The sequence below is a fragment of the Strigops habroptila genome, chromosome 5, assembly GCF_004027225.2.
Source record: "Strigops habroptila isolate Jane chromosome 5, bStrHab1.2.pri, whole genome shotgun sequence".
NCBI classification, from domain to species: Eukaryota; Metazoa; Chordata; class Aves; order Psittaciformes; family Psittacidae; genus Strigops; species Strigops habroptila.
Window position 1 is genome coordinate 41804772 of NC_044281.2, and position 18315 is coordinate 41823086.

At 40.0% G+C, this 18315-nt stretch overlaps 1 protein-coding gene across 8 annotated transcripts in view; it reads right to left on the bottom strand.

The window, feature by feature from the left end:
• PKP4 (plakophilin 4) overlaps window positions 1-18315 on the bottom strand; it is an 87573-nt gene that overhangs the window by 53334 nt on the left and 15924 nt on the right. For 7 of the 8 annotated variants that reach the window (XM_030486508.1, XM_030486507.1, XM_030486506.1 and 4 more), the window contains exon 2: window positions 6272-6405. In XM_030486508.1, coding sequence (XP_030342368.1) covers window positions 6272-6400 — 129 coding nt within the window. In that variant the 5' untranslated portion in view covers window positions 6401-6405. Of the gene's footprint in view, window positions 1-6271; window positions 6406-14516; window positions 14684-18315 lie in introns of all 8 variants that reach the window. The other variant, XM_030486505.1, reaches the window with a different exon arrangement.

Here is an 18315-nt window from a genome sequence, read left to right on the forward strand (position 1 = left end):
CAAGAAAGAAGAAAGCAACTTGCTTTGGAAAGGCAACCATACAGACTGCAGGCAGACAAGTTTCCCTGAGTGAAAACCAAAACACATGAAATTTTAGAGCTGTGTAACTGAAGTTTCTGGAGGACGGTCAAACCCCACATGGGGTGTCAACATGGTAGTGTATACCTCAGGTGACCAAGAACAGCTCCTACTTGGCAAGCTCTGCATGCCAAGTGGCAATTTGTCTGCAACAATGTTGAGATCTCACTCAAGAAGATACTTCAAGGTCTTCACTGCTGCAAGTTACAAATGAGACAAGTTATACCAATCCTGAAAACAAAAATACTCTTTTCATTTGAAAGCAAAGTACCTCTGACAGGCTTGCGGCTCCCTGGCAAGTGCAAAACAACTGCCACCACAGTATGTAGGGCTATTAACAGCAAATCTTTGAAAACAGGTAAGCAATGGGAACTTGTATGACACTCCATAAAGACTGTCATTCTCCTGTTGCAGGCTTTGGGTCACAGGCAATTCTGTGCCTTCAATCTTCACCCCATTACAGAGATCCAACATTTCCATTTCTATTAAGGAGAAACTTTTCTCCCTCAGTAACACGGATGACGATGAGGAGACTACATTCAAAATGCTGAAAAATAAAACTTACTTCCTGCCCATCCTGTTGTGATTTGAGAACCTCTGGGAAAACAGATAACTTAAAGCTTTAAAGAGTGGTCAGATGACTAACTGAAGGTTTTCTGGTGACAACTATGCAAGAATCAGCAGCAATGGCACAAGCAGTGAAGACAACTCACACTCTTTTTGAATGGTACACGCCTGGCTCGTCAGACTAGGATCAGACAGCGGGGACCTCTGAGAGGGATGATGCTATTGATGGAGAGATGCATCTCTTGCAGCTTCTTGGCTTCCACCAGTTCTCAGTGGTTGCTGTGGTAGAAGACAGAGCTAGGACTGGATGCTATCTGAAGTTGTAGTAACATTGGAATATGCTAAGTTGCTTCAATTGCCAAATATCACTGTCTTCGTGAACTACTAAGAAGGTAACTAAGCTGAACTATGAAATGTTTTCACAATCATAACAATGTTGCCTGTTGAACAGTTCAGTTCAGCCTCTTCCAATGGTTTGAGCTGATGATCTAAGAAAGCATAGCCTACATTTGAAAGGAATACTTTTACTTTGCATTTACTATTTCTCGTTCAACTGCAACATGCAGTGCAGAGCCACACAATCCCCATCACCTATGAACGTTGAAACAGTGGTGAAGAAAAGGCAATTACATTCTGGACATTTTAATTATACAAATGTGCAACAGCAAAAAGGACAAATAAAACTAAATTCATTTATAGTTTCTTCACATTAACCTCCTGCACTGATCTATGCAGAGTTCTACTTGTTTCCACGTGCTGTAATTCGAAGCTAGATCGAGCAGCTGACTACTGAAAACCACACTGAGTAACTGTATTTTTCCAGCATGAATATCGTACTGTAGTGACCTAATATTTAATTCTCTACCAGAAACTACTGAGAACAAAACCCTGTATTTTTAACTGACCATGATAGATCAACCTTAACATTTTCTGTAAAAATAAAGTTTACTCACGCACACAACTGCATTTGCATGCTTTCAGTGTCTCAGTATCTTCCAAAATAGAAGACAAAAGATAAAAAATTGGACAGGGTAAAGAGAATCACAGATTACAGGATGCGGAATGACACAGCTACAATTATTGGCTGATCACACTTACTCTGTATTCAACAGCAGTAGACCATTAAAGCCCTTAATACTTTTACGCCTGCATTGTTCACTAGTCTGGTAAAGCAGTTTAGTGCTGTTCTAGCTGATGAGGGATCAGAATTTAAGCAATTCGTAGAAAGCTTACTCTTTGCTAACGGTAGAAAGAAGGAAAGCCACTTGAGGTATTTTCTGACGGTATCTGGGCAGCATCCTCCTCGGAAACTGTTTGTTACAGTGCAAGGTTTTCTTAAATTGGTGCTGAAGCTAAGTGCACTGTAATGCCAGCTGGTGATTTCAGCTCAGTTGCTACATAGCAGATAGGCTGGTAATCTAAGCACAAAAGTCTTACAAAAGGTATAAATACTGCACCATATTTCAAGGGTACTCACACTTCTAGAGAGACTCTTTTTCAAGGGGAGTTTCTCCTCAGAAGCCTAACAATACATGCTAGAAAGAAAAAATTAATTTCTAGACCTTCATATGAGTAAAGGAGTACACAGAATTTCAATTAAGGAAATGAGTTAGTCGTTTCATCTGAGACAGGAGTGGCATAGATTTTGTCCTAGAATAAGAGCCTTGGGAGGTGGACTTCTCAGACTTGATTCACCAAAACTGGTAATTCTCGTAAACAGCAGAAACAGTAAACTTCAAAGTTCTGGGATTAAATGGGAAAGAACAACCTGTGCAATTGAACACAATATAAAGAGACTTAGAAAAAAAACCCACAAAACAGTTCCTCCAGTCATTCGGAAAATGTTGACAAGGATTTTTGTTTCAAAGCTTGAAAGTCTATTTAATAAAGAGTACAGCCTTCATTTCAGAACTGATACGCATTTTTATCCACCTAACTGATCACTAGATGCATTCAAATCAGCATTTCAGAGTGAGACTGTTTTATGTTTGTGCCTAATTACTGAAAGTGCATTTAATAAGTCTTTTTTCAGGTATCTTGTTGAAACCATGTGCCTACACAGTTGGATTACAGAGTACTTGATATAAAGCACTAACTTGAATTGGCAAAGAAGTCTCCTAAACTCAGTATTAAAATACTGTCATTCTAGTAGAGGTGTTTTTAAAGTAATGTTTAAACATCATTTATGTTTAAATAACAATTCTTAATAATGCTTAATAATTCAATAATAATTTCCTCAATTTCCATCTGAAAAAATTTCACATTTTGCATTCCCCCTCCCCCCACCCTTTAACCCTCATCTCTCACCCCACAAACCTTGTAAAAAACATCAAGAACCAAAACCCTGCCACTGGTGCAAGTGCTTCTCTCTTAGCGAAGAAATTAAACCCAGCATATTCATGCTACTTTTGAGAACTGGATCGAAGGTCAGTTTTTCCTGTGAGACCTTTTCTCTCAGCCCAATCACTGAAAAGGAAAACTAACATGCTAAGCAGGAAATTCACAATTCCAAATGATCCCATTTAATCTTGCCAGTTCAGCAGCAATCCACTCCCAATTCAGTAGTTTATGGCTCACACATGGTAAAGTAGGAACAATTCCAGCGACCTATCTGGAGTTGCTGGCAACTAGCTGCCCCTACATTCCAACCCCCAAAAAAGTTACTGCCATGATGATGCCCCTACAATTTTTAACAACTTGTTATCTTAGTATGAAAATGCTCGATAAACTTTTAATATGGGTAAGAACTCAACGAAACTTTTATACCAATATTCCCTAGGATTCAGAAATACAGGTACATATATTGTAATGCTTTAGTTTTACTTAAAACCTGTTTCAGCATTTCCTAAGATACTTCTATCCATTACAGCATGGAAACTTCGTAACATTTTAGAAGTGAGATACACACTTTAGACACCCCTCCCCTCCCCAACAGACTATCTCCAAAACAAACCCATGGAAAACAATCCCCTCCCGAACCCCCCCAAAAAAACCAACCCCCAAAACTACAACCCATTGTCAAATCCACTAAAAAGAAAAAAGACCAAAATATGTTTCTGCTTTCTTACAGTAAGCCTTAGGATTTCCCTGCATTCAAAAAGGAATTTCTCTACTAGAGATAAAACTTATACCGGTAAGGGTCAGTCCTCCTCTTGATTTTAATCCAAAAGTATATCCAGTAGTGTATCTGCAAACAGAGTAACTCAACCTGGTTGAAGAACTATCTCCTCTACCTCAATGAAAGTCAGTGGTGGTTGTGGTGGTAGTGTCATTATTTATACTAATTAGGGAAGTGTTTTCACATTAAAACAAAACTTGAGCTTTCAGAAAAGCATAAAACTGTAGTAATCTAAATGTCTTCACAGATTACACTTGTTCCGCACATATTATTTCATAACACTAAAAGTAAACTGAAATGTTTCTTTCCTAAAATACGATCAAGGGGAATTTACACAGCTCTGACAATTTTGGTTCTATGAGAGAATGTTCAGACTTCAGGGGACATCCTCTAGTTTGGTAAAAAAAGTGTTGCTTTAAACTGATTTGTGGTCCTAGGAAAAAGACATAAATGTACAGTTTATTTAAAGTGGCTTGTAGGGTTCATTGACTAATTGGTGCAACTTTTTATATAATCATATCTATGTCACTACTGTTGAAAGCTTAACAAAGTCATTCAATAAATTTATCTAATTCAGAGCTACTGTAGTAATTTTAAAAGTTTTTATTGAGATAAAATCTTGCACAATTTGACCGGTAATAATAAAGGCTCTTCTGAATTGTGTTTCCACTGTAGTTAAGTGTTTCTGAAGTAACTAAGTTAAGGTGTGGCAACTCTATTTTACAAATAGAGAGAGATTCCTGTACAAAAGGAAGTTAGGCCATAGCAAACAGCATAGTAGTTTCTGTTCAAGCTTAATAAAGTAAATAACTGCACTGGAAAATATTCTGTTCTGGGCTTCCTGCCATACAGGAAGGGTGTTGAACATGTCAGTGTCCCTAATTATTATCAACAGAAAAAAATACCAGAAAGCAATAGTTCAGCTCTTAATTCTTTCACGTTATCACTTTCAAGAGTGAAGTACAATTTACATCTTTTTCCTCTTTGTATTCATTCTAATGGGTCTATACATTAAAGTTAGGCTACAGTCCTGAAGTCTGTGTTTCACTATTAAACACAACTTTCATTTTATTTTTTCCTTTCATCAGACTTAAGTTACTTAATGGTCCACATATGTAATAGTCTTTTCATGAATGGAAAGAGGAAGAGGTTTTTGGCTCCTTTTTAAAATGAGGAAATATTCCATTATCATTTCTTCTCTAAGATAAAAAAGTAAAAACATTTCTTGGGTAGGAAAGGGAATGCTAGCAAATGCCTTTTTACTGTATACTTCTGTATCAATCTATTATAAATAATACTGATGTAATTGTATGTTCAGTTTAAGCAATCACTATCGCATCAAAGCTGCACAAAAGCAATTCCAGACAGTAATCACAGCAGTAGGGTTACTGGCTGGCGATCACCAGCAATTACAGCACTGTCATTTACTGCAGTACTGCTCATCAACTAAGCTAACATTACAAACATGTGCTTTGTAAACTGCAAAATAAAACGGACCAACTTAGAGCACATTTGTGGTTATTTTAAGTAAATGAGTTCTAATTGACATTTGTGATAAGCTAAGATGGCACAAGGCAAACTACTGTCTCAGAGAATGAGAAGTGACTTAAGAACACTGTAACTCATCTGAGTACTCATATCTCAAAAGCCTCCAGCATTATTAATATCCTTCGCCAGGGAAGGATTCAATATTAGTTTTAATATCACTAAGAAATTATTAAGGTTGATATTGTCATCTTGAAATACTTTTGAAATTATTCATTTAGGCACAAAAATAATGGTCCAAATTTCATCATCTTGCAGAAAATTTTCATTTAAGAATTAAGATTCTATGGGTACGAAATCTGTTGATACCAAGATGATATAATCTAGTTCTCACCTTCAAAAAAACCCAGTGTAATATGGGGCAACATATGACTACTAATACATCAAGTTTGCATTCATAGTTAATATCTTGAAACAAGTACTGATTTATCTTGAAAGAAGTTCTGAAACCAAGCCAGCAGATTTATTCTGAAATTCCTATGTTACATTTACATATTAAGTCAAGATGATCAGTATTTCCAGTTCTGACAACAAAAGCCAAACTGTCACTTCTCTGTGTTCTTTAAAAACAAACAAACCAACCACAAAAACAAACCCACAATCTTTAGTTAGAATGTTTCTTCGTAAAACTGCAATTTTTTTCATCTTAAATGATCCTTGCGAATTAAAGCTGAAATTGATTTCAAACAGTTTTATTTTCCTTATAGACACCAAGATACACATATGTGAATGTGTTGCAGATTTAAAAGACCTTGGTATTGATAACTGAAACCAAACTCAAAGTTTAAACCCTATTCTTTAACAAAATACAATTAACCATACCAAATCTTTATGCACAAATTTCTATAATACTGTACACAACTTTGTAGAAGGCACAGAACAGACTGGTTCTGAATGTCAATGCAGTAAGAGACAATGGTTAACTCACAATCCATACTAAATTTCTGAAAACAAGGAATGTACCTGTTCCTTTACAGAAGCCAAAATGGTAGTGGCAGTGGTCTCTGGTTCCATGCCTGGGCCTGTGGAAGCTTCCTGTGTTGTCTGCGGCAGCCCCTCCTCCACCATTGGGGTCTGCTCAGGGGCTGGCATTTTGCCTGTAATTACAATATTTTAAAATAGTTTACATTTTTAGCCAGTGATGTTTAAAATTCAAGTTTTAGGATTATAAATTCTCTTATCTTTTTTCTAAAACCTTTCCAAACTTAACCAAATCAGCAGAGATCTTCATGTTATCAATATCACATATGTTGCTTCACCTTCATAAGTTGAAATCAGAATTGCATACAGAACATGACTGCCAGGCACAAGCAAGCAGGCTGCACAATGTTTAAAGATTATTCTTAACACACTATTTTGTGGTAGCTACTAAAAGTAGCAAAATCCAAGGTGTGTGAAAAACACTAGTGTTAAAAATTAAGAACACCCAGGACCAGTAAAAGATTACCACATGTGCCGTTTTTAGCATGGAAGAATGACATGTAACAGCAGAATGCCTTGCTACTAGGAACAAATCATGGAAGAGACTAATTATGGTAATAAAACGTTAATGGAAATAATGCTTCTAGTGTTCCTTTCGCAGATGAGGAAATTAAAACACAAAGTTAAACTAACTGCCCTGGGCTATGGATAGCATGAAAGGACTGACAGGATTAGCGTTCAAGTATCCCGAGCTTCGTTATTACAGAGGCAGCAAGCTAACAATTCCAGTACATGTAAAAAAAGCAATTTTTTTAACTACAGAAGTCTCTATTAACTAATATTACAGAGATAGTTATTAAGTGTGTCTGATAATTTGAAAATAGCAAGTAGGTGGTATTCAACTAGCTTCCGTACATATAACATGGTTTAATTGCCTTCAGAAAAAAGAAAATAAAGCTCATGAGGTCTGATGTTACAAGTAGTCAATATTTCATTTTAGATTTTCAGAACAAACTCATTTAGTATTCCTAGAGGAGACAAATATGCACAGCAGCTTCCTTCTTTTCACAAGGAGCAGCTTACACTGCAGGTAAGCTCCAAGGCCGGGAACAGACCTGTAAGACTTCTCAGTCCTGACCTGTTATATCCGCAACCATCCCTTCTCCACCACCTGCCTTCTAAATGCTGAAACAGCATAAAGCTGGGCACACACTACCTAAAAAGACACAAGACCACTTACAAGATCAGTGGCTATGCTGTAAAGCCGCACATTCTGATTTGGTTGGAAGCACAGCAGAGCTGACTCCCAAGGGATCTCTTATGGAATCGCCCTACAGGATCGCTCACCCCCTTGGGACATTTTCTGCATTTGTGCCTATACACAGAGGCCGAGGACAGGCAAAGCACCATGTGGTCAGAGGACTTCTATGCCACTGCAGGCAGCCTTGGGCAGAAAAGATGAGTGGAAACCAGGAAAGAGATGATGTAAGAGAAAGTACTTTTGCTCTGCTTTGTGCATAGTGGCATGTGCGCTGTCAGAGAGGTGACTTGAGTTCAGGCTTACGAGCTGCTTCAAGTGTGTTAGCAGGTGAACTTGATGAACCATGCTACTCTAGACTGCTACAAGAGCTGGTAATACCGATAATGTGCAGTTTCACATCAGCCACTGAGGGAATCAAACAGCAGCTTCAGAGAAATTAAAGTGAGATGAGTGATCATGGGGGTAACATGTGGTGCAGGAGCCTCGTCACCCATCAGCTTCTACCACTGCGAATGGAAAAAGAAAAGCTGCTTCCAAAAGCATATCAGAGCAAGAGCCTAACTCAGGCTCAGCTGCTTTCTGGAAAACGGTCTCGCCTCCCATCAGCAACTGCACAAGTTACACAGGGAGACTGTCCAGTGATCTGAAAAGAGCCTGCATAAACAGCCCATTCTCGCATTTATCTTCAGAACAAGGAAAAAAAATTGCACAAATACCATGCTGCCAGGTTTCTCGTGTCAGGATTGCAGAGGGAAACATGAGCATGTTACTTTAGCGATGCAAAGTGCAACTCCTTTTCCTTCTTTCCTCAACTCACCTTCCAACAGGACCACAAACATAGCAATTTAAAGACTATGCCTTCTCCTAATGCAGAACAAAGTTAAGTCCAGAGTACACGTTCCTTGCTGTGCCACGACAATCCCAGTGAAGCCCTTCCCACCCCATCCCCTCACCCACACCCTGCTCTGAGGGAGAAGAGGCCCCAACACCCGGCCCCAGCGCTGTCCCTGCCCACAGCCCCACCTGTACCGTTGGCTGCGCCTGCCTTGCCTTGCCTCCAGCCCAGTCCTGGCTGGCTCCAAACAAACTCTTCGCTGAGATTCAGATTCAGTGACAGAACTGGGGAGGGAAGGGAGCATAGGCGGGCGAGGCACCGTGCTCCAGCCAGCGTGGGGTGGCCACACCTGAGGGGCGGGGGTGGCGGGACTGGCAGCACCATGAGTCTGCCAGGTACCGGAGTCCCTACCACATGGCAAGAGGGTTTGTTAGCAATGACAACAGTGCACACACCCCACCCCCCCACCTCCCTCCAAAAGAGAGAAGAAGAAAGGAGGGAGAGAAGGAGAAAAGAGGGGAAAAAAAAAAAGGTAACAATTTACTCCACTGTTCCTTTATCACCCAGTCGATTTCAATCTGTGCCAAAGCACCCGTGGCTGCACATGTCTGAAGGAGACTAAGGTGGGTCTCGTGCAACCGGAACAGAACTTACTCTGGAGAACAGATATAAACTGATCCTACATGCTACTTGGCTGCTGAATTACCACCAACTGAATAACCAGACATATCCAGCTATTTTTGGAACAACATTTTCGTTCATGGTAAGCTTGCTAATGCAAAGGCAGCCACACGGAGATTTCTGTACACCAGCCGCAAGCCTGGTGTACAGAACGCTCCAAGGACCCTCATTCCTACCAGAACCAACCAAACAGCATCCAAGCAAGTAGAATAAAAACCACACTCTAATAAAGTGAAAGATGTAACCTTGAGGCTTTAGAAAATAAAAATGTATTCTTTTAAGGTTTTACTTGTATAACTAAACTCTTTCATCAAGCTGTAATAATCCAAAGAATCACAGAATACATGTTACGATTCCCTGGGTCATGCCTGATTTTTTAAATCACTTTCCACAGTTCTTTTATGACTACAACTCAGTGTTTCAGGTTTCTGAATGGACTGTTAAATTTGCAAGCATACCATGAAGCAATAAAACTACCCAGTCGGGCTTTTCATTCATTTACAAATATTTGCTAAGTAATGGAAGACCACATCTCCAAAACTCTCACAAGTAACACATGAACTTCTTCCAGAAATGGGCTGCTTTCTTGTCCATACTTCCCAACACATCTTCATCTGCACAGTAACCAGGGGAGTGCCCACTATGCTTTAGGATTTCCAGGTGAGAAGCACAAAATACAGGATAATATTAAACAAAGCCAGTCTTTTAAGTAAGAAAAAGCAGCACTGAAATCTCAATTATGCAGTTGCACAGCTCTATAGCTATAAATCAATTACATATTTAGATATGTTGTGCTCTTACCCTGGCGGGCAGCTCAGCCCCAAGCAGCTGCTCACTCACATCCCCCCAGTGGGATGGGGAGAGAATCAAAGGGTAAAAGCATGAAGACTCATAGGTTGAGATAAAGGATGTTTAACAGAGAAAGCAAAAGCTGCATGTGCAAGCAAGGCAAAATAAGGAATTCATTCAGCGCTTCCAACGGGCAGGCAGTGTTCAGCCATTCCCAGGACAGCAGGGCTCCATCATGCATAACAGTGACCCAGGAAGACAAACACCATCACCCTGAATGTCACGCCTTCCTTATTCCCCCAGCTTTTATTGCTGAGGATGATGCCACATGGCCTGGTGTATCTCTTTGATCAGTTGTGGTCCATTGTTCCAGCTGTGTCCCTTCTCAGCTCCTTGTGCATCCCCAGCCAGTTGCTGGCAGGGCAGGGTGAGGCACAGAACAGGCCATGAAGCAGTGCAAGCACCGCTCAGCAGTAACTAACATGCCCCTGGGTTATCAATAATGCTTTGGTGACAAATCCAGAACATAGCCCTATAGGACCTACTATGAAAAAAAGTTAAACTCTATCCCAGCCAACACCAGTACAAGTCATCACGGTCACACTTTCAAACTTCCAGTTCTTTCCAAAGGTTTAACTACAGTTTACAAAAGATAAGTTATGAGAGACCTTAAAGCACTGAAATCAAAGCAATATTTATTCCATCAAACATAAGAGACTTCTTAATTTTCTTTAAGACATATGTGGAAGAAAAGCATAAGTTGGTTGGGTTTTTTTACTTGTTTGGGAAAAAAAAAAAAAAGACTTTTTGAAGCTTCTATTCTATGATGTGCCACAAAAGCACTATAAAAACAAAGAGGTGTTTCCTTTTAAGTGATCACTTTCAAAATATATTGTCTAAATGAATGCTTAAAACTAGACCAACTAAAATCCTCTACAAAAATATGATATAAAGAGCACAGATGTGAGATGATCTCAATTTGCCTCTTCTGTAATTTTTCTGTCACTCTCTTCTAATCCCAGCACTGTGAAATAACTCTTCAACCTATCTGTAGTAAATTTCTGTAACAAACCAGTCAAGAAAATGTACATCTGAACGAGTTGGAAGGCATGGTAATTCGTCTGAACTGAAAATATACCCAATATTAAGTCTCTAGTAATAACATTCAGATGAAAACCAATCAAATTATTAACGAAGATGTCAGTGTTAAATGTACATCTATCTCTGTGTTGAGGTGTAATTAGAGAGCTATACCCTTCCACATAGGCAGTTGTTTTAACCACTGTTCTTTCAATTAACACATTTCTTGGCAAAGTTACTGATTTTCTAATCTTGATTTCAAGATTAGACAGCTCTTGGCTTTGATCCTACAAAAACTTATGTACATGCTTCAGCTAATGCAAGCGAGTACGCTCATTCACTCCACCTCCTGCCTGGCCAGGCAGCTGCCATGCAGGTGACAGGGTGCAGGAGAGGGAGGAACAGGAATGTGAGACGCTCTCCACAGACCAGTCCCACAGAGAACCCAGTCCCCACCACCACACCTCTGTCCAGGCACGCCCTTTGAGGAAAGGAGCTCAGAAAGTCAGTCAAGTTAGATTTTCACAGTCACCTTAAGGGAACAGGAAATGCCAAATGCAGGATTTGTGAAAGCCTTAAAATCAGATACAAGTAAAACTCATGAGGAGTTCATAAGAACACCTCTTTCCTCCTTATGAAAGACTGGAATTTACTGGCTGAAGAAGCTCCCTGGACTTAGTTGTGTTACTCCCTCCTTTGGGTACGGATAACTGATTCATTATTGGAAAACAACCACCAGACTTCATCCTACAAAAAATTAGGTTCACAGTTATTTTGCCTGCATTTTGTGTCAGGGCAAAGCAGTTAGGTGTCACCCAGAACAGGAGACTTTGTTTCTACATCTTTCCCAGTCTATCCAAATCCTCAAACCCCACATCCCAGTGTCACAGCTACTAAACTGCAGTGAGGATGGATGCGGGACTGCTTCCTACAAACCTTACACATTGATGGATCACACAATATACACAAGAATCATTTACAAATATACCTTAAAGCTTCCTCGTATTCCAGCTCTTTTAATCCTCAAATTGCTCTTGCACATTAATGAAATCAAGATTTACACAGCCATAATGAAAATTCAGAAAACATATTTTACTGTTCTACTGCTCTGTGCAATACATTTCAGCATACCTTGTTCACATCTTAAAATTACTAAGTATGAGAAAAGTTTCCAAATTTCAGTTCTCTTCTATTGCAGAGAATGCATGAGAACTGAAAGATTTAAATGTTTTGAGGTATCTTTTGGTAGAAGTTGCTGAACTACAGATTTGTGAAAGGTATAAATGGCTCCTGTATAGCTCTAAAGTGTAATGTGAGATTCCTTTGAAATTTTGGGGAAGATTAGCAGTAGGACAAGGAGAATTTGCTACTGTTTTCTGTGGATTTCAATCTGATAAAAAGAATGTCTTGTCAATAATTTAAATATTTTTTTTTTAATTGTTAAATGCTTCATCTCACACCATATGTCTGAGAAAATTCTCAACACCTATTCTGAACTTTGAAATTCTCTATTTAAAAGTAAAGGACACAAATGACAAAAGTGGCAGTGACAATCTCGCTCCAGGCTGGCCTGCATTTGTATTTTCAAACCAGATGCAAGTGTGCAAGGAAAGGGGAAGGTCATGGAGAAGATCATCCTGAGTGCAATCACATAGCACACGTGGGGAAAAAACAGGGGATGAGGCCCAGTCACCAGGGGTTCATGAAGGGCAGAGTCCTGCTTGACCAACCTGATCACCTCCTATGACAAGGAGACCTGCCTGGTTAATGAGGGCAAGGCTGTGGACATTGTCTATTTGGACTTCAGTAAAGCATTCTATCTCCCGCAGCATTCTTCTGGAGAAACTGGCTGCTCATGGCCTGGATAGGCATATTCTCTGGCAGGTAAAAAACTGGCTGGATGGCAGAGCCCAAAGAGTGGTGGTAAATGTTATCACATCTAGTTGGCAACTGGTCACCATTGGTATCCCTCAGGTCTCGGTATTAGAGACAGTGTTGTTTAATATCTTTACTGACAATCTGGTTAAGGGGATTGAGCGCACCCTCAGTAAATTGGCAGATGACACCAAGTTGCACAGGAATGTTGATCTGCTGAAGGACAGGAAGCTCTGCAGAGGGACCTGGACAGACTAGATTGATGAGCTGTGGCCTGTTGCATGAGGTTCAACAAGGCAAAATTCTGAGTCTTGCATTTGGGCCACAACAACCCCATGCAACACTACAGGCTTGGGGAAGAGCTGCCCACTTGAAAAGAACCTGGGGGTGTTGGTCAGCAGCCAGCTGAACATGAGCCAGCTTGCACCCAGGCAGCCAAGGCAGCCAATGGCATCCTGGCCCGTAAAAGAAATTATGTGGCCAGCAGGGCCAGGGCAGTGATCATCCCCCCGTACTCAGCACTGGTGAGGCCGCACCTCGAATTCTGCATTCAGTTCTGGGCCCCTCACTACAAGAGAGATCCTGAGTTGCTGGAGTGGGTCCAGGGAAGCACAATGAGGCTGGTGAAGGGTCTGGAGAAAAAGCCTCATGAGGAACAGCTGAGGGAACTGGAGTTGTTCAGTCTGGAGAAGAGAAGGCTCAGGGGGAACCTTATCGCTCTCTACAACCACCTGAAAGGAGGTTGCAGTAAGGTGGGGGCTGGTCTCTTGTCCCACGTAACAAGCGACAGGACAAGAGGTAACAGCCTCAAGCTGCAGCAGGGGAGTTTTAGACTGGATATTAGGAACAATTTCTTCACCAAAAGGGTGGTCAGGCATTGGAACAGGCTGCCCAGGGCAGTGCTTGAGCCGCCATGCCTGGAAGGATTAAAAAAAAAAAAAATAAAAAATGTGTAGATGAGGCCCTCAGTGACATGTTTTAGGGGTGGTCTTGGCAGTCGTGGGGTAACGGTTGAACTTGATGATCTTAAAGGTCTTTTCCAACCTAGTTGATTCTATGATTCTATGAAAATAAAGCTGTTCAATTTGAAGCCTCTAGTCTGAAATACCCTACACAATTCTGAAAATAGCAGCTTTTCTGTCTTCTGTACTGTGGAGGCTCACTCAAATGGTTTCATGAAACCGTGCAGTAAGGCAGATCTGAGCCACCAAAAAATCCAAGCTTTCAATCCAAGAAGTGTGCAGCAGAGACCATCTCTTTAGGCAACTGCAGGGATTTGCCCAAGTAAACCGTGATTAAATAGCCACTTTAACTCCTCTCAGGACACCTATAGCCTCCATTATACACAACTGACTTGCTTTCATCTAGCGCACAAAAGCACCGACTCCTAAAAATCTCCCAGATGTTCTCGTTTTGTACAAATGCAGCAGACTCCTTGGCACCTCAGCACTGGTGACAGGGCAGAATCACCAGTTTTCTTTAGTAGCCTGCCAATCCTGGCTTTCACAGCAGTCCTCTGAGCATGCAGTGAGGTTGTAGGTTGCCAAGATGGGTAATACTTTCTTTTGTGTCTGACCGAATGGCCAAACAGCTGCAAAGCAAATAGGTTCAGCGAGTTCATCTGACACAAAGCTGTGCTTTTTTGGTGGGAGGTGGGGTTTTATTTTTCTGAACCAGTTGATTTTGCAGCCGTATAATCACTGGTGCAGGGAAAGAACAGAATACACATTTAAGGAGGAGAGAAGAAATAAGAGAATTCACTAAACTGGGTGTAGGAAACGACGTTTTAATTCTTCATTCTTGTTAGTCTCTATTCTCCACTTTTCACTGCTCCTCCTGTTGTTCTCTTAGAGACAGCCAGATAGTTTTGCCAGGACCAAGTAATCCATCCCCTGCAGTGCAGCCCAAGGAAAAGCCAGACCTTTTGAGGTTCCTGCAAGACAGCAAAAGTGATGCTTTTCCACAGCTTCCTACTCACCTCCCTTTCTATTCCACTTGTACTCCTTACAGAGGTTATTCTCCCATACCTTCTCTGCACCCGTGTTGCCTGTTTCCAAGCCTCCCATCGCTGACCTGAAGCCAGCAACAACAGTCACCAGAGTAATCTCCACTGAAGAGGTAATATAATTCTTATGAACACTGCCAACTAGGATAGGATAGACTGTATTTCATGAAGGAAACATGAGAAAAACCATGAGCAACATCTCATCACTAAAAATCCTCATGTTTCCTAGCTACAAGATTAACTCAAGCAACAGGAGTAAATCACCACAGACATCAAAGCAATACTCATTAGCACAGAATTAAAAAAAAAAAAAAAAAAAAAAAAACCCAACAAAAAAACAGCTCCAAAAAGAAAAAGCTAAAACCAACTTGTTGGGACACTGACATGTTATTTGTTACACAACTAAGTTATTCTTATAAATCTATGCTTAAGCAGCAAGACATCTCAGCTCTTGGTCAGAAACTCTTTTTTTCATCCTTTACAGAATATGTGAAACAAACCAAGACTTAGTACTTTTCTACAGTTTTTAGATGACAACATGATTGAAATTTATCTGATTTTTTTGAGTTATTTCACAGACATGTCAGTACACTTCCAGGTATGAGTAGTTCCCATTAGCTTCATCCTGCTACAAGGATGGAGTGTTGCTCACCTACAAACCAGGCAGCGATTTACATTCTCAAGCTTCGTTCAATCAACTGACTGAACTAAAACAAACTTCGTATTATGTCTACCAGCCTATAGTTATGTGTAGGATGAAAAAACAGCAGATGACAGCTTACCCACTTGCAAAGATGATGCAAGCAATTAAAAATGGATTATGTGAAAGATGGCTCAAACATTTACATGAAAAATAGGTTTTAAAATTTCCAGATGCAATAAGTCATGTTACTTTAAATATCACACTACAGGCTAAACATTCTGTTCAGATATCACTTTTCTTTATGGACATTAGTAGTGCAGAAGTTTTGGTCATGTGGATTTAAGGATGAAGCTGGGGAAGAAAATATATTATCTGATCAAAACATGGAAGAAACTGACTTCTGTAATGACAGGATAAAATCACCTGCACAATTGTGCAGACTGAGTCCCACCCTAATAAAAGAAACCTAATCTGCAACTGATATGTTGTTTAAGAAATGGGGGAGATGCGTTTAACTACCTCACTGCTAAATTTTAACGTCTTCCTCAGCCCTTTTTCTTTTCAGGATACATTTTGTCCCCCCCCTTTTTTTTTTTTTTTAATTTACATACACACAGGTTCAAAAGGCAATTGATGCTGCGTCCTTTTAAAAATATTAAAAATTATTACCCTAGCTCTTGGATAAATGAAATACACTTTTACATTTGTTACCGCTCCTAGTAACAGCCTTTTTTTGCTGGGTTTTTTTTTGGCCTATGGCTACATACTTTAACTCCACTCTAGTGAGCAGGCAAGACTCTAAATCCTCAAATATCCAGTTGTAACATGCTCACAAGATTAGTATTTTTTATAGCTTTCAAACCATTTACCAGAAGATATCAGACAGGTATAGCAAGGCAACCATTTTGAATAAAGGCATATTTACAATCATATCCTTTAAGGCTTGAGGCAGTATTTGTAGCTCACCTTAAAAAAAAGAAGAATCTTTGCCATCTGAAGGATGCCTGGACGGCATTAACGTTTCACAAATGTATGAAGTACCACAGGCTAATTGGCAATACAGTTTTCAGTAGTTTAAGTCAACAAGGTTCCATGTCTCAAAGAAAAGAAAAAGGACAGACTCCAAATGTGACCCTTTCCTCTGGCCCATGCCAAGTCTGCTCTGCTCTGTTGTGCCAATGTATCTGCACACACTGCCATTTAGCACCACCTCATCAGAGCACAGTGCTCAAAACCAGTTCTGCAGACCAGCAAACAAACAGCACATTTATCTTGAGGGATAAAGTTCAGCCTCATCCTGGTGCAGGCTGAGGGGGAGGAGGGATACATAGCACCACAGAAGGATTTTAGATTTTCCAAACAGACTGTCAGGTGATAAAAGACATTCATCAATTATTCATTCAACCATTCATAGAAGGATAAATCCTTAGTTTGGTGTTCGAATAGTGTCAGTTAATTTAGGGTATGAAGTCATTCAGAATGAATGTCACAGAACAACATAACTTAAAAACTGTAACAGACGAGTAACTGCAGCGCATATATGCTGTGCAGTGCTGCTACTAAATGCTTGCAAAGTGTAGGAGCTCCAAACTGCTACTTATTCAATCTCCCACCTGAAAACTCCTACAAGCAAGCAAACAGGAGTTAACCTGAGAACAACTCTAAGATACCAACACTACCAAGCAGAACCGTAACTGCAGCTGCTATTCAATTTCCACTTACATTTTCTCTTAGCCCAGTAAAATTATCACTGAAGTATTACTCCATACATTATTGCTAGATATAATGCACGCTAACTACAGGCAGATATATTTAAACTGGAAGCATTATAAAACCGATTTTATATGCATTTATAAAAGTATGCTTTTCAATTCTGTCATACAGCATATTGGAAGAAAATTATTACATAAACAATGTCCCCAATGATAAAAATTAACAGCTACCAGCACAATTTCAAAAGACAGCCGAAGAGACTTCTAGAGCTCCCACTGCTTTACCAATGCAAGTTTTTGAGGGACATGGTGTTGCATGTATCACTGAGATGGTCTGGAACTGGGCACTACCAACCCCTGTTGCATCGTGCCTTTAAAACTGACCAGACTAGATCAGTGGTTGACTTCACCTACAGCACAGACGCGTGTGTTTTTACTGACACTGCAGTCTCCATTGCTGCACTGAGAACTGTGGTTCAGGAATAAGTGACCAACAAGCAGCAGCTTAACTCAGGTTTAGCAGGGAGAAAAATCCAACTATGCCAGGCAAAATTTAGAAACTGATGATGTTGAAACTTCTGCTTTTACTTGGGATACGTTTATAAGTTCCTTAATGCAACTTATGGTTGTTCCTGCTCAAATGACTACTATGGAAATGTCAAATTCCTGCATAAAAAAAGATAGACTGGGGGAATACCGCTGTTCTGTAATAAACATGTCTATAGATTAGCTATAGGTTTTACTAAAATATAGTTTTATCAATTATTAAACTGTAGTATACTCCTCATTTCACTCTGAAACAGAACTGCATGCACAGCAAAGCTCAGTTTATTGCTAAGAATGCTCTGTGTGCAAACTTCTATATTTAAGCAAATGGAGCTCTCTCCTCTTCTGTTCTCCAAGCTAGATGCTAAAAAAAAGTCATGTATAGCATACTCTGCATGAATTAGATAGCAAACATCTGGCTTTTAAGGCCAAAATTACCAACACTTCAATCAGTTCTCCAATCTCCCCCAAGCAGAGGTATCATTGGTATTACTTCTCTGAGGTATACTTGACACTGCTTACCCTTAAAATCTTTAAGTACTGGTAGCAAGATTACATACAATTCTACTCAATTTTAGTATTTCTACTAATACTTTATAAAGATATGAAGAGCTGTGAAGCACCAAAATTTACAAGTGACATTATCATTAGAGAAGACC